The 27,172-nt window shown below is 34.5% G+C and overlaps 2 protein-coding genes across 10 annotated transcripts in view; one reads left to right on the plus strand and one right to left on the minus strand.

Moving 5' to 3' along the window:
- On the minus strand, nt 1-26,642 carry pnp4b (purine nucleoside phosphorylase 4b). Its single transcript, NM_205643.1, has 6 exons — nt 26,566-26,642; nt 24,314-24,486; nt 20,093-20,196; nt 6,588-6,763; nt 6,295-6,485; nt 1-502 (listed from the first exon to the last, which is right to left on the minus strand). Exons 1-6 carry the CDS (start codon nt 26,586-26,588, stop codon nt 255-257), a joined length of 915 nt encoding a protein of 304 aa, NP_991206.1. The 5' UTR covers nt 26,589-26,642; the 3' UTR covers nt 1-254.
- The window catches only part of kiaa0319 (KIAA0319), a 164,747-nt gene that overhangs the window by 39,440 nt on the left and 98,135 nt on the right, over nt 1-27,172 (plus strand). The gene's annotated exons all lie outside the window — the stretch shown is intronic.

The raw sequence follows: 27,172 nt of genomic DNA on the forward strand, positions 1-27,172 counted from the left end.
TTTCAACAGAGGGAGACAATTTAATTCAACAATGTTCATTTACATTGTTTATCTTTCACATTGAAAATGCAAGAAAATACATTACTGTAACAACACAACACAATGTGAAGCTAAATCAACCCTTCCCCAAAACACATTCTTACACATTCAACCAAGCAAATAAAGCAAAATAGCCACAACATGGTGCATTTCAAATCTGTAGTATACTATACTGTACTGCCTCATCATTCTTGATTCGGCTGCTTTGACTGACCCTACACAGCATTGGAGTACATACAGCTGTTGTCATTGATGGCCTCCACTTGGTGAGAGCGAGCAATAAAGGTTATGAGCACATTCTGGAGCATCTCTGCTCTCATTTTGCTGATCTGCAGCACCTCTTCATGATTGACCTTCTCCTCGCGGCTGTAGTCCAGAGAAACCTTGTTGGTGATGAGCGAGAGACCCATGACCCGCAGTCCACAATGCTTGGCCACAGTCACCTCAGGAACTGTGCTCATCCCTGACAAACAGAGGAAGACATCATGAAAATCAGATGTTTTTTTTTTATTATTCTGTTTAAGAGCTGCAGTATAATCAGATCCCTGGTGCAGCTATCAAACCATTTAACATAAATGACAGCCCAGTAACTTTTATACTGGTTAGCCTTTTTTCTGTAATACATAAGAATTACATACATGCTGATGTATTAACGAGATCCTATGTATTACCATCAGTGGTGGAAAGAGTAATCAAAAATCATACTCAAGTAAAGGTACCATTATTAGCCATAAAATGTATTGAAGATAGAGTAAAAATATCTGTTCTAATGTTAGTATTTGTAATTTGATACTTTACATCACTGATTACCACCAATTATTATGAAGTGTGAAATGGCAAAATATATTTTACACTGGACTGCTTCAACAGTGAGATTTAGTTCAAGGGTGGTTCAAGGACTCAGACACTTTGTGCTCTTCATAACAATGTCAAAAACAAATGGCAGTTCATAGTTCGGTAATGTTTTTGAATGTACTTTTAGAAGATGATTGCTAATGTGTTGTGCGGCTAACGTTAGCATTGTCTCCGAGCACAGTAACTTACTAGTTTCACAACAAATACATAAATAGGTTAACTCTCCATTTCTGTCTACATCTCCTTACAAAAAGTTACTGCAGTTTAATAAAAAAAGGAATGCTGCAGTTTTTAAAATGAATATTGCAGTTTTAGTTAACTTCTAGAAAGTGCAGTTTTTTTGGACACAAAAACCTGCATTATTTATGTGTATATTGCAATATTATAATACAACTGAAGTACTACAATACAACCAACTGCCGTACTACAACAATACAAATGCAATCCAACTACTGCAAATCAACTGAATTACTACTACAGTACAACTACTGCAATAGTAATGAAGTGATACTACTACCATAATGCAGTTCTGCTACTGAAATACTACTAAAGTACTACTGTGGTACAACTGCCATACCGCTATTGCAATACAACTAAAATACAGCTACAATACAACTGCAGAACAACTACTACTTTTCCTGCTCGGTGGACAATGGTTTCCAAATTAGGTTTCAGTTCTTCAGTTGTATTGCTGAAGTATTACCACAATATATATTTAATTGCACCTTACTGAAGTATAACCAACTACAGTTGGTTAGTTGGACTACATCTACAATACTATATTTAATAATGTATAATAAAACTAAAATGCACTTTTAATACTTGTGTACCTAAGTGCAATAAACAGTGTTGGGAGTAAAGCGTTAAAGTAATGTATTACATTAACATATTTTTCCTGTAATACAGCAGTGTAAGGCATTACTAATATATTTTCAGTAATATTTTACACTGTACATGTTCAGTAACACGTGCGTTACAACAAACTTTTTGCCTGCAAGACATAAACAAATAAAAATTGAAATTTATGAAATTGAAAAAGTTTATTGAAACTTTTTACTTTGAATGCAGAATGATTTCAGCCTCTGAGCTTGAGGTCCGAGGCCATTGGCTCAAAAGGAAAAGCGGAAAAGCAGCAAATAGATGAAAATGGCAGAAAGACCGTACATTTGGCGTTATTTCACTGACAAATGTCATAAGCACAGTATTACAAGTCGAGAGCGCATTCATGTAATACAAGCAAGCAAATCTTTTTGTTCATGCACCGGTTTCCTCTGCTCCTGGATAAAACTGCTCGCGAACTCGCATATAAGATGCTTGCGCGCACTGGCTGCTTATGTGCGAATGATCTGCTCTCACTCAGTCAGATGATGCAGACTCATAATTAGTGCCTTGTGTTTTCTCCGTTTTTCGTGCTTTTGCTCTCCAGAGATCCTCCTGTTAAATTAGTTATCCCAAGAATGTTGATATGGTTTATATATTGACATATAAAGACAAGAGTGATAAGTCAAAGCAGCAGAAATTAAGTTTGTCGGTCAGTGGATTAATTTAGTCTTTTTAGAGGCATATAGATCTCTGTTTGATCTGTTTTTTGTTTTTTTTTTCTCTCTAAGCAGACGATGTTTAGCCTATATGTTCATTTCTATGGTCTAAATTGACTGAGGTTGAGGGGTTGGTCCTTTAATTGCACTTTATATTGAGAGCTCACTTTGTGCATGACAGTTTTGTGTTGTGAACCACTTGAATTTAAAGTGAAATAAATAGCAACAATAAGAACTGAAAAAAAAAATTCTGCATCTTGTCATGGCATTGGCCTTTACATATAGGCCTGTTGTGTCTTATATGAATACCAAGCTATTCACAGATATTGCCAGACAATCACTTTACATTTACCATACTTTTAACAGACTTAGATAATTTGTGATTCTGACTGTCATCCTTTCTTGCATAGTCTTGAGCCTTAACGTTAGCATTTATATACTATATTGTTAGTAGCCTGGATAGGTCACCGTCTTTCCGCTACATCACGCTTTCTACTGTATGTAAAATGCTCTGCAGTACATTTTGTCATTTTATAAGTTCTAATTCTGTAGTTATTTTGGTGAAAGTAACTAAAAGGTAATATAAGAGTCATGTAACATTACAATTCTGAGACAGTAATATTGTAAGGTAAGGGATTACTTTTAAATTACAGTAACAAGTAATCTGTAATGTATTACAGTTTGGAAGTAACTTGCACAACACTGATCACATATCACTACATTGCCCCTCTCTGTTTATTTAATGTTACTTTAGTTGTGCTGCAGATTTTACTGCTGTTGAAGTTTATTAAACTGTGTTTATACCTCATTATACTGCAATTTTGTAGTTGCATTGAATTTTATCCATGTATATAGGCTACTGCTTTTGTACTGTTCTGTTCACCGCAGTTATTTTTTATTATTTGTTTTTGCAAATAAACTCTTAAAATTCTAATTAGAAAATTACTTGAATCCAAAAAACATCCCTGGAAATAAGTACAAAATGTTCTTGGAAAATGTTTAAGAGCAAACCCCTTGGGACACAAGTGCAGTACAGTTCTTACCACACTATTGGCATGTACAGCAGCATAAGATTAGTAAAGACGGAGTTTACTTGTTTTTACTTCAGTTTACTGCAACTTATACTGCTGTTGAACTTGTACAGTATTTAAACTATGTTTACATTTCATTGTATTGCAATTTTGCAATTGTATTTAATTTTACTGCAGATATACTTTTAAATAATGCTGTTGTACTGCAGTTATACTGAAGTTTTACTTCAATTTACCTTACAATTTTTGTAAAAGTGTCTGCTTTGAACATGTAAGGCTTTTTATGTGCTTTTTATGTGCGTTTTAATGTGCTACTGGTTATGCACATTTGAGATTTTCATGAGATTTTGCTTGTTTTATTGTTTCTATCAGAATAGTCTGTAAAGGCTCCGCCCTCTTCTAGAAAAAAAGCAGCTCATTTGCATTTAAAGTGACACATGTTTTTGCTTACACCCAATTAGGGGTAAATTGAACAAGCATTAATACAATATCTGCTTGAGTTCTCAGATAGTCATGTATTTGATATTTTCATAAAAATTGGTGGTCTGTTGTGGCGCAGTGGGTGATTGATTAATAAAGTCTCCCCAATACTCCATGAGGATTATTATGGTCCTGTTGGATAAACATGAAGGCGAAGCTGAAATGGTCCAGACACTGACCTGTACAGCTACTGAAAATAGTTACACCCCCCCAATGCTGCTGTTTGATAATCTGAGCTTAATTATTGAAGTCATCCTTCAGCTCATCAGAGGACCAGCGGTTAGGATAGTTTGTGTCAATCATACAGTTAGGAGGGTTTTTCAAATCACAGATTAACCTAATCTCATTGATTGAAGTGGCCCTTTTGGGTGAACCTAATCTCCATCAGTTAACATGTCAGGTCTACTCTGCTAATATGGCACATCTTTATTAACGAGCATAATTTTCATGAAGGACCAATTAAATGAGAGGCATTATGCACAAAGAAAACAGCAAGTTAAATCCCTCATACACCTTAGAGAGCGGATATCTGAGGCAGCACTGAGTAACTCAACAGTGTTATTTTAATGGCACTGAGTGACTGTTGGAGTTTTTAAAATTCAACCATCAGTGATATTAATTGATCATAATTTCAAGAATTCACACCTGCCAAATCAAAAGCTTGATTTCCTTTTTTAATAAATCAAGTAAAATAGATGCTTTGAGGAAGCCTTAGTATGCATTAAAAAGGTCATATTTTGATTTTAGGGTTCTCCAACAAAGTCTGATATGCATGCAAGGTCAAAAACACTTTCATTGTCTTATAATATGCATTTATTTTTACTTAATTATTCCAATGACTCTCATGATTTGTTCATTCATTCAGCGATTCATTTGTTCCCAAACCTCTCCTTAGCGTGATGCTAATCTGCGCCGATTGGTCTGATGACCTGTCTGTTGCGATTAGTCGTCAGTGTGCGACAGAGAGAAATTCCCACGATGGCTAATCAACCATTTTGAAGAATATATGTATATATTTTTTATTCACGACACACATTCACACAGTAGCAAAAGCTGAACTATTTTGAAACTCGACCCCCGGACGTGTGTAGGAACAGCTGACGGTGGACATAGCAACAACAAACGGCAGGTGATCGCGAGCTCACGAATGCATTTAAATCCATAAACAATGCATCACGCGTCACGTTTGCAACGTGGTTTTAGACACAATATGAGAACATAAAGAGTTAACCGGATACAATATAAGCTACATGGAGCAAATGCAATCAACAAAACACAATTGATTACATAATTTGCAAGCTAGATAAAACAAGGAGGCAACCATTTTAATCACACTTACACTTGTGAAATGGAGGAAGAAACTGATCCATGAACTGTGTACTGTAAAGTTCCCGCCAAGCTCTGACAAAGTCCCATACATCAGTAGTCTTTTCTGATCCTTCCTTTACCAAACGGCTGACAAATCCCCCATTGTAAGCATGTAGATTGCTGAAGCACTCGTCAAATAAATAATGGGAACACAGCACAAGGCTGGGCTAAAATGCTAAGGTATTTTTGCAAAAATAAACTTCAACCACTGACTCTTCTCAGCCTCATCTTTGGGTGGAGAAAATAACACTAACTTCACCTCACACATCAGAGCACAGCATCTTCATGACACGATTCAACCGGCATCTGGTACAGTGTTTGTCTTCCTCTTTTTCTTTCTACAGTGTTTGTGTGTGGGGCCGGGAGTTTCAAGTATATCACGTCTGCGCTCACAAAAAATTGGTGGGGCTTGAGTTCTGTATCAATGTCACATCAACACAGCTAAAGATTCATTACCCCAGCGAGTCATTTGAACCACTCTGATTCAACTCTTTTATAGATGAATCAGTAGTTTTAAACACAGTGCATTTTCAGATTTAAGCCTTAGCTGGATATTTCACTTCACTTCAGAGCTGTGTTACACTGCACAGAAGGTCATTTTCAAAAACCCACAATAGGGGCTCTTCAATAATTAATTCTAATTTGTTTTAAACCATTTGCTGTATTAACTAACATTTACCTTAAAGAAATGCAAAACATGATTAATTAATTCTTAAAGAATTATCAGAACTACAACTAATATTTTAGGATAATGAAATTAGCAGTGCATCATTAAAATTTTGGAACAAAAAGTCTAAGAAGAAAAGCTGAAAAAAAACTATATGATTATGTGTAACAGTATTTGATCAGTATAACTATGTTTTAAGAGTTTACTTGTATATAAAGTGATGGTCTGTTTTAACAATTTGGGTCATACACTTTCACAGCAGTAGCTCTGTAGCCTTCGTCATTTTTCTTTTTGTAAGCATTTGTTCAATCCATACCAACAGAGTCGCTCCCCAAGATGTGCAGCATGCGTGCCTCAGCAATGGTTTCAAAGTTGGGTCCACTGACCATACAGTAAACGCCCTCATGCACAAAGTTGGAGTAGCCCAGCTCTGCAGTGATGTCCATAACTAGTTTCCTGAGGTCTTTGCTGTAAGCATCAGACATGCAAGGAAACCGGATGCCAAACCTGAAGAAAGACATGAAATAAGCTGTAAAAAGACAGTGAAAACCTCCCTCAAACTTTGTCACATTATTCTGCTTTTTATTTTTTTCTCTGTCTTGTCTGTACCGTTCATCATTTGGACCACACAGCGGGTGCTGTCCAGCAAAGCCCGGCAAGTTAATATGGTCCTTAATGACCATGATGTCTCCCACTTTGAAATCCTGACAAAGTCCTCCAGAGGCGTTTGTTACGATAATGGTCTCCACACCCATTAATTTGAAGATCCGCACTGGGAACGTGACCTGGAAAAATTCACACAAACAGGGATTATCACTTTTAAATCATTAAACTAAAGGATTATTTTATGCGTTATTTTCCATTTTCTAAATGAACACAGAACAAAAGGACACTTTCAAATGACAACATATAAACAAAAATACATGCAGTATTTGTACCATAGTCACCAGATACAATTCTGATTACATTAAGTATTTAGATTTGATCAGAACCTGCTATACAAAACTATGTTATGGATTACCAATCTCACACATCACACTAACACTGTAAAAACATGCAGGCTACCACAAGTTCACAAGTTTCATAATTTATTAATATTGTCCAAACCCAAATTGATTTTACAAACTTAAAGGTGCTGTTTGTTAGTTTTTGACTCTTCTAAAACATAAAAATAAAATAATAGGTTTGCAGATATTAAAGAAGCATGCTAAGTTTATCTGAAAACTTATACTTTAACTTATACTGTACAGCCGAAGTGGTGGTAATGTAGTCACAATGTGGAGTGCACATTGTGTTTATTATGTTTTCTAATAATTCAACTATCCATCCTATATTGTGCCACAGTTAGCACATCTAACAAACTAACGTTTTACTGTATTTCAAGAAGTTTTTTTTAATTTTTTTTATATCATGCGCCTCTTAGTGAAGTTTATTTATAAATTAATTTCGAGAGGATCACATGCTTATGATTGTCCATGCTGGTCCCACATTACCTAATGCATGATTTACCAATCAGACGATTCCCAACTCACTTTAAATAACTAGAGTTTCTTACCCCAGTATCTTCGTCTTGAAGAGTCAACCCCACCCAAACCTACTTCACATTCTTTCTAGATGGGTGACACGCCGGCCCAGTGATTAGCACTGTTGCCTCACAGCAAGAATGTCACTGGTTAAAGTCCCTACTGAACCTGTCGACATTTCTGTGAAGTTTACTTGTTCCCCCTGTGCTTGCGTGATTTTCCCCAGGTACCCCTGGTTTCCTCTCAAAGAAACACGCAAGATAAGTACATTGGAAATATCAAATTGACATAATCAAGCTCTTAATAAGATGTATATCTCTCTTAAGCCATCCCTATATCTGTCATTAACCAGAAAAAAGTCGATGAAGCTCATCGAGATCTGCCTGAGCTCAAACTTCCCTCTCGCCCTGCTAATGGGAGGGAGCCCAGGGCTCGAGAATTGTATAAGCTCAGGGCTCTCTACTGAAACAGCATGCCAAACAAGCTTTATTATCAATCATCAGCTAACTGTGAACTCTTGAATTTCTTCTCATCCCACACTTTAAAATTAAAATAATCTTATGAAGACTGAAATTAAGTGGAGTGAACAAAATATATCTGTGGAATTGTGTTAATGCCTGATTTTTTTTTAAGCTTCAATTGCTAATTTCAAGTCAAATTAAAGTTAAAGTTGAAAGATTGAAGCTAAGTTAAAGTCATATTTTTCTTTAAGCAGTGGCAATAAACCTGCAGATTAATGCAGATATTAGAGAGAGATTTTAGCTTGTATGAATTATCTTTGTCTGTCTGTGTATTTTTCAACATTGCTCAGCAGAAGCACTGCTAAGCTATTTTAACTGGTCAGCAATGACAATGCATATTTTGTGCATATAAAATACAAACAAACACTAAATAAATCTGCACACTACCACACTTTTTGTGCATGTAAAAGTAGTCTTTCATTTTCATCCTGTTGTTTGATATATTTATTTGCTTGGTCTGTCTACCAGCAGCAGCTACAGTTTTTCCTTTGCAAGTGCTGTTTGCATTTAGTACGAATATGTTCAACTATATGGTTATGTATGTTTTATTTAATAGTAGAAAGAAGTTTCCATTAAAAAATGTTTCCTCCTTTCATTACAGCAAACCACGTGGTCTTGACACCACCCATAAACCTTCCAATCCTGAATGTGCCGTGGAATTCCACAGTGTCTAACCACAGTTTTAGGCAGGTATTAAATAAGCTTTAGTGATTGTAAATGGGATAAATATAGGATTGTAGAGCGGAGAGCCATTAAGAGAGGTGTCAGTGCAGGCAGGAGATGAATAATGAACTTGCGGGCTCAGTATAGCACAGCTCAATAGGGATGTCACAGTCTGTCAGCCTGCTCTCCAGCTGATGAAACGGGGTGGACGTGTCGGGCTGCCACCAAAAACACGGCCATTACAGCTGTGGACCGGCGTGCTGAGCATATATACGACCCAGTTTGCTTCCCTCTAAATCAAAGCTGACTTGTTTGCGGATTGTAAACTCTCCGAAATCAGATCGCTTCATATCGGAATCTTGAACTCTCCTGAGAGGATTGGTGTAGGTGCTGCGTTGCAGACCTATAGATGGCTTGTTGATTACCCGTCACCCGGGGTTTGATTAATGCGCACTATTATGTCTGAATGAGAATATGTCCATAAGACAATCTTGTTTGCCTTGGCGCTGTGTCATGAATTGGCATATATTTCAATTTCAGCGCAATCGCTAAGAATGAATTGTTCTTATTGATTGCATCAGGTATTTGCATGCACTGGTATATTCTGATTCAGTGAAGTAATGCACATTAGATCATTCAAAAATTACTAAATTCCTATTACACCTGCTTTTTTGGTGGCAGTGTATGTGTGTGTACTCCCAATGTACTTTGCATGTACTTTGGTATATGCAAATGTACCAAATGTCCCCACAAGTATAGCAAAACCAGTAAATGTTGATCTTGTGGATAAATATTTTTTGGTCCCATGAAGAAAAAGGCTCATAAATCTCACACAATGAAATATTTAGAACATTTCTATGAGGGTTGGATGGATTTAGGGGTAGGGAAATAGAAAAACATACAGTTTGTACAGTATACAAATAAATATGTCTATGGGAAGTCCCAAGAAAGATAACTGTCCCAGTGTGTGTGTGTGTAGCCCAGCTATTGCCTAAGAGTTTCATTTATTAATTTCTTTTTGGCTTAGTCCTCTTATTAATCAGGGGTTGCCACTGTGGAATGAACCGCCAACTAATCAGCATATATTTTACACAACACTGGGAAACACACATACACACTCATACACTATAGACAATTTTAGTTCACCTTTAGCGCATGTCTTTGGACTGTGGGGGAAACCTGACCCCTTGGAGGAAAACCACGGGAACACAGGGAGAACATGCAAACTCCACACAGAAATGCCAATTGACCCAGCTGAGGCTCGAACCAGTGACCTTCTTGTTCTGAGGCGATCGTGCTACTCACTGTGCCACCGTGACACCCAAGAAAAGAGTTTATAGAAAATAATTTGGTTTAAAATTTAAACAGTTACTCAAAATGATTGTGGTCATCAGTTACTCATCCTCGTGTCATTCCAAAGCAGTGATTAGTTCATCGTAAGAATAATAACGATGGTAAGATTTTTGCATTTCATTCAATACATTTGAGCTTCCACAAGAACCGATGAGATTTGTTTTCTCATTGTTTTGCTGTTGAGCCTGGGTTTGTTCATTGATTACAGTTTCTCCCATCATTTATGAAACAAATTTTTTTAGCAAGCATTGCTTTATTTAGTTGGTTTTCTCCCTACTGTCATTTTCAATACAGTGTTATTTTGAGGGCAGCACATTTACATATTCATATAAATGTCGCTCTTATCCGCATGGGAGGCGTCTTGATGTTTATCAAAATATTGCTGCAAATGTATTTTCACCTTATTTTTACTTTCATGAGAAAGAATTTGCTGTGAATAAATTGCATCATTCACTCATGTGCTTTTTTTTTTTTTAGCTGTTTTATGCATATATCATACTGCAGCCCTTAATTATTTCTTATGGACGCTTATAGGTTTGAAGGTTTTAAGTGTCATTGTCTTTGAAAAAATAAAATCTATCAGCCGGCAACTAGCTCTCTACAACTCTCACATGGTCGTCCACTGAAGCTAAGCAGGGTCAGTACCTGGTTGGGAGACCACATGGGAAAGCTAGGTTGCTGCCGGAAGTGGTGTTAGTGTTAGTGTGAACAGCAGTCTGTGTGGGTCCTAATGCCCTAGTATATTGATCTATACTGCTTAGTGAGACATTAAACCAAGATCTTGACTCTCTGTGGTTGTTAAAAATGTCCTTTGTAAAAGAGTAGGGGTCTAAGCCAAATTTACCCACTGCCCCTTTGTCCATCATGGCCTCCTAAGCATCCCCATATCATAATTGGCTTCATCCCTTTACCAATCAGCAGGTGTGTGGAGTGCGGTCTGGCGCAATATGGCTGCCGTCATGTCATCCAGGTGGATGCTGCACACTGGTGGTGGATGAGGAGATCCACCCCCCCCCCCCCCCCCCCCCCCCCCAAAAAAAATGTTTAAAGCACTTTGAGTGTCTAGAAAAACACTATATAAATTTAAGGAATTAATAAATCAATGCTTTTTATACTCATATTTTTCTGAAAGTACGAATTAAAAAAATAATTTTTGATTTTAGTATTCTCCATTTATTTCCTATAGAGTTGGACTTCTGTGTTAAGCTGCTTTGAAACATTCTACATTGTAAAAGCGCTATAGAATTAATGATAAATCAACTGAACTTGAATTTTGTTGAAGTAAGTCTTCTTTTTATTATTTATTTATATTTTTTCACTTGGTTTAAGTAGCAACCTTATAAAAAGAAACTATTTAAATAAATAAAAGAAAATGATTTTCGCATTTTTAATTGGACATTTATGTAAACATATGCTTAATTTTGATGCTATATTACTGAGGTATTTCTTTAACTCTAGCAAAAATATCACTGCAGTCAGTTCAGACCAACCACAAATGGCAACATCTGGTGACTTACAACGCCATAAAAAAATCAATTATTTCAATGCCACTATTTGACCGTAGGAGCAGGGGTGGGGGCTACTTCTGGGGCTGTGCGTGTGCATATGTGTGTATGAGTCTGTGTTTGACACATTGAGCATGTTGTGTAGGCTTAGACATTCATTCACATATATGATTGATCGGCATTGTGTTGGATTTATTTATTTTTATTTTACTGAATTTTAGTATTTTCCCATTCATTTTCTTTGGTTGCTCATTTCTGGCCAAAAGATAAGATTAAGGATTTTATTTGTCAACCATTTAAAATTGTTGAATCAACTTCCCTTTTTTTCATCTGTGACAAACTCAGAAAAAGTATCCAAGTCTTGAGCTGCTCACATCAAGAGGACTATTTAAAAGAAAAAAAAAAAACAATTAATATGATTTTGCCCAAAAATGTCCTTGGGGAAGCTTACGAGAAATGGCTGTGAAGAACTGTATATGTTGTTTTTAGTAATGTGGTTCTGGTGACGCTTGAAATTCAGATGGAGAGCAGGAAGTAAAAAAAAAAAGGGAGACAGAGGATATCCATATCTTTGCGATTTATACCATGTTTCAAAAGAGATATGAATAGAAAATAAGCACAAGCAAGATCCTTACATCGTGAAGAGGGCCAAGTTTTCCTCTAAACTAAAATATATTTGCCTGCCATTGATCCGGTACAAACTGTACAATCACGTTACATGAAAAATACTACAGTAAATACTATAGTGTTTGGAAGCATCTTATATATAAATACTTGAATTAAACTGTCGTAGTAATCATATTGTTGCTGTGGTACGACACAACTGTAGTAATAAACAAATTATTCAATAGGTTTCAGTTTTCTACGCTATAATCACAAAAAATACACCCTAGTTTACACTACTGCTTCAATAACTGTTTATCAGTTTACTATGCTAAAGTATTCTATAGCATTCATTAACAAAGAATTCTACACATTATGCACTTTACTGTGTGGTTCAAATATATGTTTTTTATAAATTACCATAGTTTTTTCCCTATACAGATATCTTCCAGACGCTACAAAATAATAGATGAAAGCATACAAAAGCATGGAGACACAGTCTACAATATTATTTATTCATTTTTGTAAGGGGGAAAAGTGCTCCACAATAATAACCGTCTAGTTTTGTGGCAAGGGTTGCATTTCTTTTTTGTTCCGTCAATGAAGTTAACATCAACAAACATTCACCGCTGCTGCGCATCTCAATGTTCATGTCAAGGTTATTTATTCTGCCAAAACAATAGTAAAGAAATTGATTATTGCAAAACAAGATGGATATTTGATTGCAGCGATTACATGGCAGGGTACATTATTTATATTCTCCTGTATTTTGTATAAGTGTGGTGGTGCTTGCATTTGATTGTAATATAACTCATTAATACACATAATTAAGCCTGTACAGTATATAACTTTTATTGGTGCAGTCAGACGAGTTATCGCGTTTAAAAATGTTTGTATACATAGATGTTTTGAATAAATGTTGATAACTTGGCGCCGCCTGTTTTTCAGCTCGCTTCTCGAACTTTCTTGCCTTTATGAGCTAAAAACTTTGGAAGGCCAATTTAAACAATTATAATTAGCATAAAACGTAAATGTTTTGATGTTCTGATAGCGACTATGTAGAAGAATCACTTCCTACCCTCCATCTGAATTTTGCGTGTCTTCAATGATGTCATGTGAAAACAATCTATGAGTAAATGTCAAGCTTATGAAAAATAACAAATCTTTTTTTGAACCATAATATGTTTCAAAGTATAAAGCAACTGTAACTGAGAATAAATCTAAATATAACCATGTACTGTAAAAGATCCTCAGCCACTACACTTTCATTGAAGGAAATGCATTGTGATCACAATATTCAAAATGCATAATAGTGGAATATATAAACGTACTTAATGTGAAAATCCCCATTACAGTTCAGACGAGCCCTCTAAACGCATCTGAACAGCATAAAGCTGCTTTACTTGCTGCAGAGAAACAGAGGTCAGTGAAGGGCTAACCAGCCTGACTGTTCAATTACCCTCCACAGCACATCTCTCCGCAACAAAGACATCACTTAAAGCAGCAATAATAACGGTTTGTGTTAGCAAGCAAGTTCTGCGTCCCAAACTGTAAATGAAACGAGCTGTGTGCTCTTGTGGGATACAGTGAGCTGGCACAGATTTACTCAGTGACTCAGAGATATGAGTCAGCCAAAGAAAAATGAATGCTCTTACAAATGGGCTGTCAGAGTTTGACAAAGGATTTAATAACCAGATTGGTTGAGCTGCTGCTTGTTATGGGAGGGACTCCAGATAATTCTTTTATTGTTTCATATAGCCAGAAAAACAATGAAACTGTGTATTATTTTTGGAGCAAATGAAAACATTCATTTTAATATCATTTGATGCTTACAAGTCATCTCTAAAATATTGCATTAATGAGATCAATGCATTTTACCACCCCCATAAAGCTGTAATTGTGAATGGAAAAACCCAAAATTGAGAAATTATTTTCATACAGGAAGATATAGATGATTTTTCTTCTCTAGCTGAAACAGTGCCATTGACCTTAAGCTCATTTACATCTACTTAATATATGATATTATTCTGCATTTAGGATCCATGAAGAATTCCTTTGTAACCTAAAAAGGTTTTTTTTTTTTTTTTTATATAATTTTTTTTTCCAGAGTATTTTAATTTTATTTTATGTGAAAATGGCACATATCTCTAACTTAAGTTACTTGAATACAATTTAATGATGACGGTCATTCATTCATTCTTTTTAATGTTGGCTTAGTCCCTTTATTAATCTGGGGTTGCCACAGCGGAATGAACTGTCAACTTATCCAGCAGATGTTTTACGCAGCTGATGCTCTTCCAGCTGAAACTAATGTTGACGTATCTAAATATAAACAAATATGATTTCTTCATTAGAACTTGACCGCAAGAATTGAGCAACATTTATTTTTGTTGTTTTAGTAGTAAAATATCACACAAACTTAATGAAAACAAAAGCAAAAATGAAAAAATAAAGCAAATAAAACTAAAATAATGATCATGACTAAAGTACAACAAAATATACTAAAGCTTTAACTACAATAAAAATGTTTCGAAAATATAAAGTAACCCAAATTAATAAATCAACATATATTATAATATATAAAAACTAAAACAATATTGATTGATAGAACATAAATCAGGCCCGCAGCCAGCCTGGTGAAAGGAGTTATTCTTTTTTTCTCAAAAAGTGGACCTTTTTGCAATTATACACCTCATTTTCTATTGAATTCTGAAAATTAAATACTGCATTTTAGTGACTGTCACGACTCGGCGCACTTCACACTCAAAGGGACTGGATTGCAGGAATGATCAAAACACGTATTTAATTACATAACAATTACTGGAAAATCGACACACAGGAATCATGGGTTTTCGTTTCCGGTCTGACGCATTCACGTGCGTATGAATAGAAGTCTATAGGGAGAAAAATGCAGTGTGACCGCAGCTTTACTTTCAATACCGGACAAGGGACTAAACCAAACATAAGCTGTGGCTACACCGGACTTTTCTTCCCATAGACTTCCATTCATACGCACGTAAATGCGTCAGACCAGAAATGCAAGCTTGTGTGACAACCTACCCCTTTTTGCAGCGCTGTACTACAGAATTTCGCAAGCTCAAACTCTAGTGTGTGGCGTTAGAGGTATAAATACACAAAGACTAGTGGAACTGATAACACACAGGGGATGAATGCAGGTGAAACTAATGAACATCAAAAAACGAAGAATTACATGATCAGAACAGAAGTACATGGAAAAACAGGAGTACATGAAACACACTGGAAACTCACATGATGCAAACATATAAGCACTTGGAACACAACACAGAACCTGACAGTGACATTTTAAGCACTATTCTGAATTAGCTTGTCTGATGGTCATCATAACCACATTTTTTGTTTTACTATTTTAGCCAAAATAGTAGTCAAATCAATTTAATATGGGCCACTTTTGGTGCTTTACACCTTTTATTGGTCATATTTTGTGTCAAGAATAAGGTCCAAGATTTACAATAAAAGTTTCTTGTAAAACGTTTTCTCTATTTATAAACAATACAGTAGCGAAAAATGACGTCACTTATGGCAGATTGTATGTTTTCTTGCACAGCTGGATGTTAGACTCATGAAGAATATTTGTTAGCATTGACTAAAACTGATCAGCAGAAGTCACATCAAAGCGACAGCCAACAGAGGATTCCGCTTAGCCTTAAAGCCTTTTTTGATGAGTTATTATCACTATTTATGATGGCATAGCAGGTAAAATAGGACCAATAAGCCCATGTAAGGGACAAATTCTGAACTTTTGTCAGTGAGTGGTGGGTCTTCCAAACCACTTGAACCCCCCCTAGCAAAGGGCCTGTAAATGTATAATTTTTCAACTTAAAAGCAGCAACACATTTCTATACATGATTGTTTTAATAACTAATTTCTAATAACTTAACTAATTTATTTCGTCTTTGGCATGAAGACAGTACTTAATATTTTACTAGATATTTTTTCAGAAAACTAGTATTCAGTTTAAAATGGACATTTATAGGATTAACTAGGTTAATCCTAAGCTAATTAGGCAGGTTAGGATAACTAGGCAAATCACTTTATAATGATGGGTTATTCTGTAGCCAATCCAAAAAAAAAAAAAAAAGTATGGCTGAAGTGGGCTAATAATATTGACTTTAAAATGGTTATTAAAAAAATGTTTTTTTTTTTCTAGCCATAATTAAAGAAATAAGACTTTCTCCAGAAGAAAAAAAATATTATAGAAAAATACTGTGAAAATTTCCTAGCTCGGTTAAACATACTTATTGGGAAATATTAAAAAAAGCAAAAACATTTCACAGGAGGGCGAATCATTATGACCTCAATAGTAAATATACTTATATAACTGTAACACAAATATTAGGATGTTGCACTAGCATTAAATGTACAGAAAACTAAACTTGAAATAATCTGCTACGGTCAGTTCCATTTGCCATATATATGCTAAATGAATTCTTGCATCCTAATTGTCATCCAGTGTGTATTTATGTACCCCATCCATTAAGACATTAAACACAAAATGGTGTTTTGAAAGGCTGGAGTCTGATAATGCAGGGGACTGATGGATTTAATGGCCAGCAGCATATTAAGAGTGAAAAGCTTTCGGCGCAGTGGCCATGACAACTGATTGTAATGCATTGTGTCATGTTGTCAGGGCTGCAATTACAGTGACGGTCTCACCCCGGGCCAAGAGGTTAGTGATTCCTTGCTAATTTAGTAAAAAGTGGCTCTCCGGCCTCGTGTGTATCTGATAAATTATTCCCCTGGACAGGCTCTGATGGAGGAAAAGCCAGAAGTTCACAATATGCGCTGCGTAGTTGAACCCTGGTGTGAATTAACATGGAAAACATGCAAATGAACTCACTATTAACTGATTTAGACATTTAATATCTACTTTTATGGCTAGCTTGTTAATGCATTTAGGCATTAACTGTTAAAAATTGTAATTTTATTTTTTAACCCTACCCTTTCCCCTTATCCTTTAAAACAGAGTGTGAAGGGGAGGGGCTTCAAATTTACCCCTAAGAAATGGGACAGCACTACAACACCTGCATACCATTATCATACGTTGTTGCAAGCTCATATGAGATCTACAACGGTAACTGCTGTAGTTATTCAGTTGCATTATTTTTTGGTATTTATCTTTAGGAAGTCACCGAAAGCAACAATATCATGTTATTATAATGATATAATGTGGCAGTAACCTTATAACTGTACTGTGTATTCACATCATGCCATATACATTTATGTAAACACAAAAAACAACAGTAACTTTATACCAGACACTGTTAAAAGGTCATTCCCAGCCTCTAGACTTTTCTGTAGGAGGTATTTGAGTGTCATCGAGTGACAGATGTGAAAATTGTGGGACTACTATACAGGAGTTGTTATCTTAGTTTATAGATGGTGAAATTTACAGGCATTTCTTTTTTTTTTAAATTGTTAAAAATTAGTAATAATGCCCAAAAAATATTTGAATTTGAATTTGTGCATCTCTTGACTCGCATGCACAGCCATATGTCCAGTATCCTGGGAAGTTTTCATACCCCTTGGTTTCGAGCCTGGTCCTGAAATCTCAGTTTCAAGGGCTATAGCCCTTCCCCTTAGCCCTATGTGTTCAAGCTAATTTCTCACAGAGGACTAACAGATTTATTTTAGTATGCAATGACCTTTGTAGAAAACTTTCTTCAGGCATCTGGGACTAGATTGTTGTGTCTTGGAGGTCTCACAGTAAAATATATATATATATATTTTTTTTTTTTTTTGACAATCTTTTTTTTGTCAAGTCATTTTAATACGAGTGCTAACCTAATATACACGATAAATGTGGCAAATAAAATAAAGATTAAACACAACCCCAATTTCTTAGGCCTAACGTTTAATTTAAACACAAGGTTTTAGTTTTAGCTACAGGGTTGTTCACTCCAAAATAAAAAGTCCAAAAAATAAACTCACTCTTGCAGTTTTTTTTTAGATACCGTTTAAAATTTGGTTACAAGCTATATTCAAACATATGGGTTGTATGGGTTCTTTTCCGTAGGGGTATATTTATACACATTTCCAGAATTCAGTGAAAGTCTATCCAACCAAAATATAATGGTATAAACACTTAAGAGATCTTTGGAAGACTCAATCACATGATGAACATTAATTGATGACTTTTATTATCATATCAACTGACTAGCATACAAAGCATTACAAAATGAAAGTTTTGGTCAAAGAAACCCAAGCATGCTTGCTTGAAGCATGAGAACCAATGAGCTTCATTCTTACGTGTCACATGACACATTTGAGCTTTAGTTTGCTGAAGTAGTTGTACCTCTTCAGAACAAATAAATGGCACAATTCATATAGATTTTTTAAATATTTTTTAAAGCATTTCATTTTAATCTAAACAGACATTTCTGTTCCTCCACTAAAAGTCTAGTGAAGTGACAGAAATCTCTTAGATTTAATAATAGTAATAAAACAAGTAAACCCTGTGGTCTCTTTAAAGGCACAGAACTGTAGTTTACCCTAAAATTAAGATTTTCTTACTGTTTACTCACACTCCAGTGATTCAACATCTTTTTATTAATTTAATTCTTCCGTTAAACACAAAACAATACATTTTGAAGAATATTGGAAAAAAGCAATCACTGATACTCAACTGGTACAAAAAAATACCATGAACGTCAATGGCTGTTTTCCTTCCCAGCATTCTTCAGTATATCTTCCTTCGTGTTCCACAGAAGAAAGCAACTCAAACAGATTTGGACCAAGTGGAAGATGAATAAATGATCAATGAATTTTAATTTTAAGGTGAACTATCCCTTTAATATAAGAGCGACAGAAGCTGTGATCAGTTTATTTCTCCTCTGCACCTGTGTTTTCAGCATTCAGCCTTGTATGCATGCGGTGTGGCTCCTGATTGTGACAGATAAAGTTAATGGCCCATACAGGAGGTAACAGCTCCTCTCTGTTTTCACAAATAGGAGCTGTTTACAATGAGGTCGCTTGTCCTTGAGCTGATGCTCAGAGGAACCAAAACCACTGCTCAAAATGCACACCATGATATATTTTAGTTCATGTTAAAATAGCTTTAGAATAAGATGCATCTAAGAAGTTTATAGAAAGGCAAGATGAAGTTTAATCATGAAGGCCAAACAGTTCCTGTGAAAAAGGCATAAAAAGCCTCGTTCAATACCTGGTTTTAAAGGAAAAGTTCACCCAAAGTGGATATTATCATTATTTAATCACCCTTTACTTGTCAGACACCTGATTGAGTTTCTATCTTCCCTTGAACATAAAAGAAGATCTTTTGAAGAATGTTGAAAACCAGATGTTTTTCCTACTATGAATGTCAATGGTAATATATATATATATATATATATATATATATATATATATATATATATATATATATATATATATATATATATATATATATATTGTATATAGAAGAAAGAACAGAACAGAAGAAAGAAACTCAATGTTTTGTAACTACTTGAGGGAGAGTAATTAGTATTTTTATGTTTTGGTGAACTGTCCCTTAGATTTTGGTCCATCACAAATACAAGTAGACAAAGAAACCAGCCTGATTTCACAAGGAAATGCAAGTATTTTTTGTTTTGTCACGTTTACGAGTTTAGTCGTTTGACAATGTACGATTTAAAAAAGGAAGCGTGGCACCCAACCCCACCCCTAACCCCAACCGTCGTTGGGTGATGAGCAAATCCTACAAAATTGTACAAATTAGATCGTATAAATTCTTACGAATTAGCCACTAAATCAAAACATTACGAATTGCCATGAGATTGAAGTAACGCATTATCATTTACTCTTGACATTCAAATCTATGTGTAAGTAAAAAAAAAAAACTTGATAACATGTGGAAACACAGCTGAAGTGTTTATTTGAAGTGTTTATTTGAAGTGTGTATTTGAGCTTACCTTACACAATGAATAGCCCTCGTAGAGATGAAACCTTCCTTGCATGAAGACACACGACTTGCCTTTTATTTGACCAAATACCAGACACCCTTCATGGCCAGGAACTATGAAAGAAACAAACATATGAGTGGACAAACAAGCTTACTGTCTTTTGTTGTGGCTGTTGTTCTGTTATTAAAGAATTATGTGCAATGACAAAAAAAAACGGCAACAAATTAAGAAACGATCTTTATCTGTTTGACAGCACACATGCTGCAAATCCTCAAAACGCAAACACATTTTTAAAAAGCATGCTTTTTTATTTTTACACAATAAAAGCAGTTATAAAATCTTCAAAAAACATTAAGGTCATAATTATTAGCCCCTTTAAGCTATATATTTTTTTAACCTAATTAACCTAGTTAAACCTTTAAATGTCACTTTAAGCTGTATAGAAGTGTCTTGACAAATATCTAGTAAAATATTCTGTACTGTCATCATGGCAAAGATCAAATAAATCGGTTATTAGAAATGAGTTTTTAAAACTGTTTGAGTAATTTACCCACAAAGCCATCATTCAGTCATAAGTGACGCATGATGTTGGGAAATCATTTTTAATCATTTCCTCTTATTATTAAAGTTTAAATGGTGCTATATATAATGTATAAACACTATTACATTACACTTATTATCACAAACTCTTTGCTTTAATGTGTTTTTAATGTTTGAAAAAAATAAAATGCAAAATTTTAAATATATATACAATATTGAGGTGTTAAGATTTTAATAGATAAGTAAATATGTCTAATTTTACATTCTTATTTGGTCACACTTAATCGCCAGGTAATAAGTGACTAGTTAATAGTAAAAATTGGTATTTAAACTAAAGCATTCTCTTAATATTTTTGGCATTTAAATTGTTGATGCACAGAAAGATAATTTAGTTAATGTCTTCTATTAGATATGTCCATTAGATACTTTACATTAGAGTTTTCATGAATGAACCCTCCCCCCAATAAACTCTTATGTTGATTATTATTTGTTGCTCTGTGATGTATGAATCGGTCAGGTTATAAAATGCAGTGTAATAGACTCTTAATCTGTCTTTACCTGATAAACAGCCTCCTACTTTTATGCTTTGCTCTCTCCCTAATATATGAAGTCTTCCTAAGGGGTTATTCTTCTAATGCATAACCTCTCAGTAATGAGTAAATAAAGCATCAGATGCTGTCACTGATAACAGATGCCAGCAAATCCTTTTTTTTTTTTCTTCTTCTCTGTATTATAACATCAGCTGAGTAATGATCGTCCCTGAGTCTCAGAGATCCTGCTGGCTTGGCTGTATTGATAAGTTCATCGATTTGCATTTGCATGTTCACTTTTTTGCTCATTCAACTTCAAAGTTGCTATCTGCTGTTTAGGGATGATGCTGGTGTCATAATAGATGGCATTAGTAAGACTGATTGTGTACCATTAGGGTACAAACAGGTGGAGCAAATATTGTTTTCTGAAATTATGAGCTGGTAGGAGGCTGCCGTTTGTTTGTGGCTTCAGGAACTTACTTTGACATGTGAACGGGCCAACTGAGCACAGTGAATGGGAGCTTATGTAAATGTAACCTTGAATTTTGGCTGATGAGATGCGTTTGGCCCTAAAACCTGCAGCGTAATGAGGTTCTGCTGGAATAATAGCTTTTTTTTTCAGGGGCCGATTCCTCTTTTCTTGCGTGAGCATTGACGAATGGCTCTGAGAAATAATAATAAAAAAAAAAAACTTACTGTGAGAGAGAGAGGGGAGGGGGTTATTACACTCACTGTGAAATGTATTTCCTCTAACATTGTAAAATTAAACGAGTAAATGAACATTTCGGGGCATGCAGCCTGGCCTTTATTGTTGCTGTTTTTATAAATTACATTGTCACAGAATTTGGAAAAACAACAAGTTTGAGGAAATGCCTGAGATTAATTTAGTAATGTTTAGTAATTTTAAATCTATTTACATATTATTATATACAATACTATACACTGTACACATTCAGAAATAAAGATTTTAAAATCTGTCACTGGGATGGTAAAGGGACACTTTTGTACCCTCAATAAATAAATAAATAAATATATATATATATATATATATATATATATATATATATATATATATATATATATATATATATATATATATATATATATATATATATATATATATATATATATAGTTAATTAACAAAAATATATATATTTATAGTTAATTAACAATATATATGTGTATATATATGTATGTGTATATATATGTATGTATATGTATTGTTTTCAATTATCTATGCATGCTAACTAATTTATGTAGACATGATTTTATATTTTGACTTAATTTAACTCTAATTTATCTGTATATGAGTATATTGTCAATTCTGTAAATGTTTAATGTCTTAAACTGTCACTCATTCATGTGACATGAATTTTAAGACTCTCCTACATTTTTATATCAAACTATAGGGTGCTGTGATTGAATTCGGGTAGATTTGATTTTGATTTGACACTTGGTGATTTGCATGACTGATGCAATAGGCAATGTGGACAATTTATTATAAAAAAAGGAGCAGAGTCTTTCCGTAGTTCTCATTATTCAAGCTGTCAGTCATTTCTCTGTTGGTCCCCATAAATCGGCACATTTAAATTATGAAGTGGATTAGAAAAAGAATGACAACACAAATGGGTTTTAAGACCCTTATTAAACATTCCCTTAATTGCAAGTGCTCTTTTTTCTTTAGCCATCAGTCAAGTACACACACACACACGCACACACACACACACACACACACACACACACACACACACTCACACACTCACACAGACACTTACACATGCATACATACACACACATATACATACGCACACGCTCTTTACCTGCTAAAGGTAGTACAAATATCATTTGATGCATCTGAACACTTCTCAAGATTATTCACCTCACTGTATAAATATTTAAACCTGTCTAAGATATCATAGTATAAACTCCCTGTGGCAGATATTAGGGGCTATTTTTGTTCCAGTCATGATATTTTATTCATAGGCAGTACTTACTCATTTTGTAGCTCATATTACCAGGAACTGGGCATAATTTGTTAACCATACAATACTATGAGGGACAGAAAGAAAACCTCTGTGCTTTCAGATTCGCTCTGTGCATTAGCAACAACTCCTGTATCTGTCTAGTGGATTTTATTATAGACTCTACTCATACTGACTGAATGACCGTATTAACAAAAGAACATCCACTGATGTCATCATTTCCTTTATTACAGAAAATGCAAAGTTGAGTATTTTTAAACAGTGCTGCTATAGCATTGGACTGAGAAAAAAAAAAGAAATGACTAAAGAAAAAAAGACTAAAATAAAATAGGAAAGGACAAAAGAGACGATGAACAGACAACTAAGGATTGCACACTAAGTAAAAGAAAGCACTGGTAGATAAAAGACTTATAAGACAGAGACCAAAAAAGTGACAAAATAATGGACAAAAGGCATCAGTTAAAGGATAAAATAATTAAAAAGGAAAGAATAAATGAAAAAGTGACCAAGAAAGATAAAAAAGAGGAAAAAGAGAAAGAGGAAAAAAGGAAAACAGGCAGAAGAAAATGAGAGAAAGACAGACATGAAAGAAAAGAGAAAGGATCATTGAACTACTGAAAGAAAGAAGGATGAATGAAAGGGAGAAAGAGAAGGACAAACAAAAGAGAAAAGGAACACTCAAATGACTTGCTGCGTGTTTAAACTACTTATTTTAAACAACTCAATTGTTTTGTTCAATCCACTTAAATTTGCTAAATTAATTAAGTTAACTGAATCGATTTATGTTAGAACAACATGAAGGAATTGTGTGGAGCAATGAGGAAAAACAAAAGAGGGAAAGATGAAAAGAAAGAAAGGACGAATGAAAGCAAATGAAAGAAGACAAAAGAAGTGACAAGGATAGAATGATAAAGATGAAGACACAAAAATAAATGACACAGAATGAAAGCAAAGATAAGAAGGATGAAAATAGAAAATAGAGGCCAGAAGTAAGACGTTAAGATAAAAGAAAGGCCAAAAGAAAGAATTTAAAGTGAACGGTTTCTTTCATTTGTGTTAAATATTCTATTATGTAAATAAGTAAATAAAAAAAAAAAAAAATATATATATATATATATATATATACTGTATGTATATATATATATATATATATATATATATATGCAGTATTCTGTACCTGTGCTGACTGGGAAGTTGGGAATGTCTTCGTAGCGGAAGCTCTGTTTGTTGGGTACATTGTCAGCCAGGAGACCCAGTCCAGATCCACACACAACGGCGATCTTCGGCCTGTGTCTTGTCCTGCTCAGCAGCCATTCTGTGGTCAGTTTGCAGTCATCAAACGAGCAGCAGCTAATTTAAAGAAATAAACCATCATACATTACCACACTGATAACAGCTCAAATAGTTGATGTTTTAATGATCATCAACCCATTTTTCTGCTAATTTAACAATTTCAAAGTATTAATATAAATTCTTAAAGGGTATTTTAAATGTAAGAAATTGTGTTTCTGTGTGATATTTTAGTTATTTAATTAACTTTTAAATATTGGTGGTGTTTAATTTATCTATAGAAATATTTTTTGGAAAATTATAGTTTAGCTTGAGGAATATATGAGAGAATATGCACAACATATTATAAATAAGGTTTATGTGTCATACTATTTGCTAATTTTTTCCTATTTTAAGTATGCGTTAAATAACAATAAACAAGTTTGTGAGCCAATTTAGCATCTTACTTTAAGAATGTTATTTAGAGTAATTAAATGTCTTGCTTGGCACGGTGGTTAGCACTGTCGCCTCACAGCAAGAAGATTGCTGGTTCTATTTTCGTGGGTTTCCATCGGGTGCTCCGGTTTCGCCCACAGTCCAAAGACATGCATTATAGGTGAATTAAATTAACTAAATTCTCCATAGTGTATGAATGTGTGTATGAATGAGTGTATATGTTTGTTTTCCAGTACTTTGGCCGGAAGTGAAGCCGCTGTGTAAAACATTTGCTGGAATAGTTGGTGGTTCATTCAGCTGTGGCTAAGCCAAAAGAAAATAAATTAATAAATGGTCTGTGATCAGATATTGATAACGGAAATACAGAACAAACGTAAACGTTACATTCAGTAATACAGAACATTCCATAAGACATTACATAACATTACATAAGCATTCATTAAATACACTGATAAAATCAAACATGTAAGGTGCATCCCACATCGCATATCTATACACTATTTATACTACAAAATGGTGTAGAATAGTGTAAGCAGTGTGTTCACACTGAAAACTCTAAAAAGTGCACTTTAATTACCCGGATGATGCACTTATTCAATCGGTAAAATTAAGTGTGGAATGTTGGACTCGTTTAACGACCACAGCTTTGCTCAAATAGCGGAAGGGGCGGAGCTATCGGGTGGACATTTGGATTACTTTGTTTATTTTGATTGTGAAAGCAAAATTCTCCTATGAGAGTGATTTATACCGCCTCTCGTTGGTGAGTGCAGTTATACTCATGGCAGATGTTTTTTGGGAGTTTGGTAATTTATTTTACTTATTTAGTCAACTGTCAAACGTCATCTGCGAAATGGTTTGAATTTCCACTTAGTAAAAATAAGTTAGTGTTTCATTTGAGACGACACTATATAAACTATGCTGTTGAGTGTGTAAATGCATAAGTGCATAGTGTATAGCGTGCCATTTAGGACGCAGCTGTTGTAATATAATGGTGTATAAATATTTTCCTCTGGGAAATTGCAAGCAAACGTTACAAAAAGTAAAATGTGATTGCAATTTTGATGCATTTTCATCAACTGCTATGTAAAAATCTGCATTATTTTTATTACATCCCAAAATTCTTAAAAGCCGATATGAATATGTATCAGCATATAAAGCACAGTAAATTAGCTAATATTAATTAAACCTCTGAGAGAACTCTGGAAGGGAAAAAAATTACAGTGAAAATGAAAAAAAAAAAAAAAAAAAAAAAAAAAAAATATATATATATATATATATATATATATATATATATATATATATATATATATATATATAGATAGATAGATAGATAGATAGATAGATAGATATAGATATGTAGATAGATATGTAGATAGATATATAGATAAATATATAGATAGATATAAAATAAACGGACACTATTACAGCTTCTAAATAGAATGCAAAACCCCAAATTTTGTTTAGCTTAATCCTGCACCTTATTGTGACACTGTTGTGTTTGGTAGCCCTGGCACTTCCTAATTTTATTTAATGCATGACAAATCTTCCATGGGGTTAAAATCTGACCTTAAATCACAATCAAATTCAGTCTTTTAGCTCAGTAAACACATAAACATCAAAGAATGATCCAATGTCCATTATGTATAATATATCAAAAATATATGAAACTAAATATATAATTTTAGACATAAAACAGAACTTTACCATGCGTTTTCCTTTGTGTGCATGATCTCGGGTAATCACAGGCTGACAGCAGCACCTGGAAAAGTGTGTACTTGTCCTGTGAGAACAGATAAGAGAGGGAACGATAACCTCACAGAGGACTATAAAGGTCTCGTCTCATTGGCTGCAAAAATGGCAAGAGCAGGAAATCTCCATTTTCTTTCCAAGAAATGATATGACTCTGTCCCCTGAGAGTCAATGCAATTTACTCAAAATGCAGACAACCGTGTGAAGTAAGCTATTGTGCCGGCTATAATGAGTCATCTTTTATTGATATCTCCAGGTCACTTTTATAAAAAAAGATATTAAAAATGCTTTAGTGTTCACCATCATCAAGATGCAACTGATGCTACTGAATTGGAACAGTCAGTAAGACTGTGAATTTATTCTTAAAGTCATAGTTCGCTCATTTGAAGGGCACCTATGATGAAAAACAACTTCTGTAAGCCGTTTGGACAGAACTGTGTGTATGTATAGTGTGTCCACAGTTATAGTGGAGTGATAGAAACACAATAAGTCTCTTTTTTTAAAATTTCCTGACATTTAAATAGCCTCCAATTCCGTGTGACGTAGAAGTGCAGTTTTCCCG

Source organism: Danio rerio, chromosome 16, assembly GCF_049306965.1.
Source record: "Danio rerio strain Tuebingen ecotype United States chromosome 16, GRCz12tu, whole genome shotgun sequence".
Classification (NCBI taxonomy): Eukaryota; Metazoa; Chordata; class Actinopteri; order Cypriniformes; family Danionidae; genus Danio; species Danio rerio.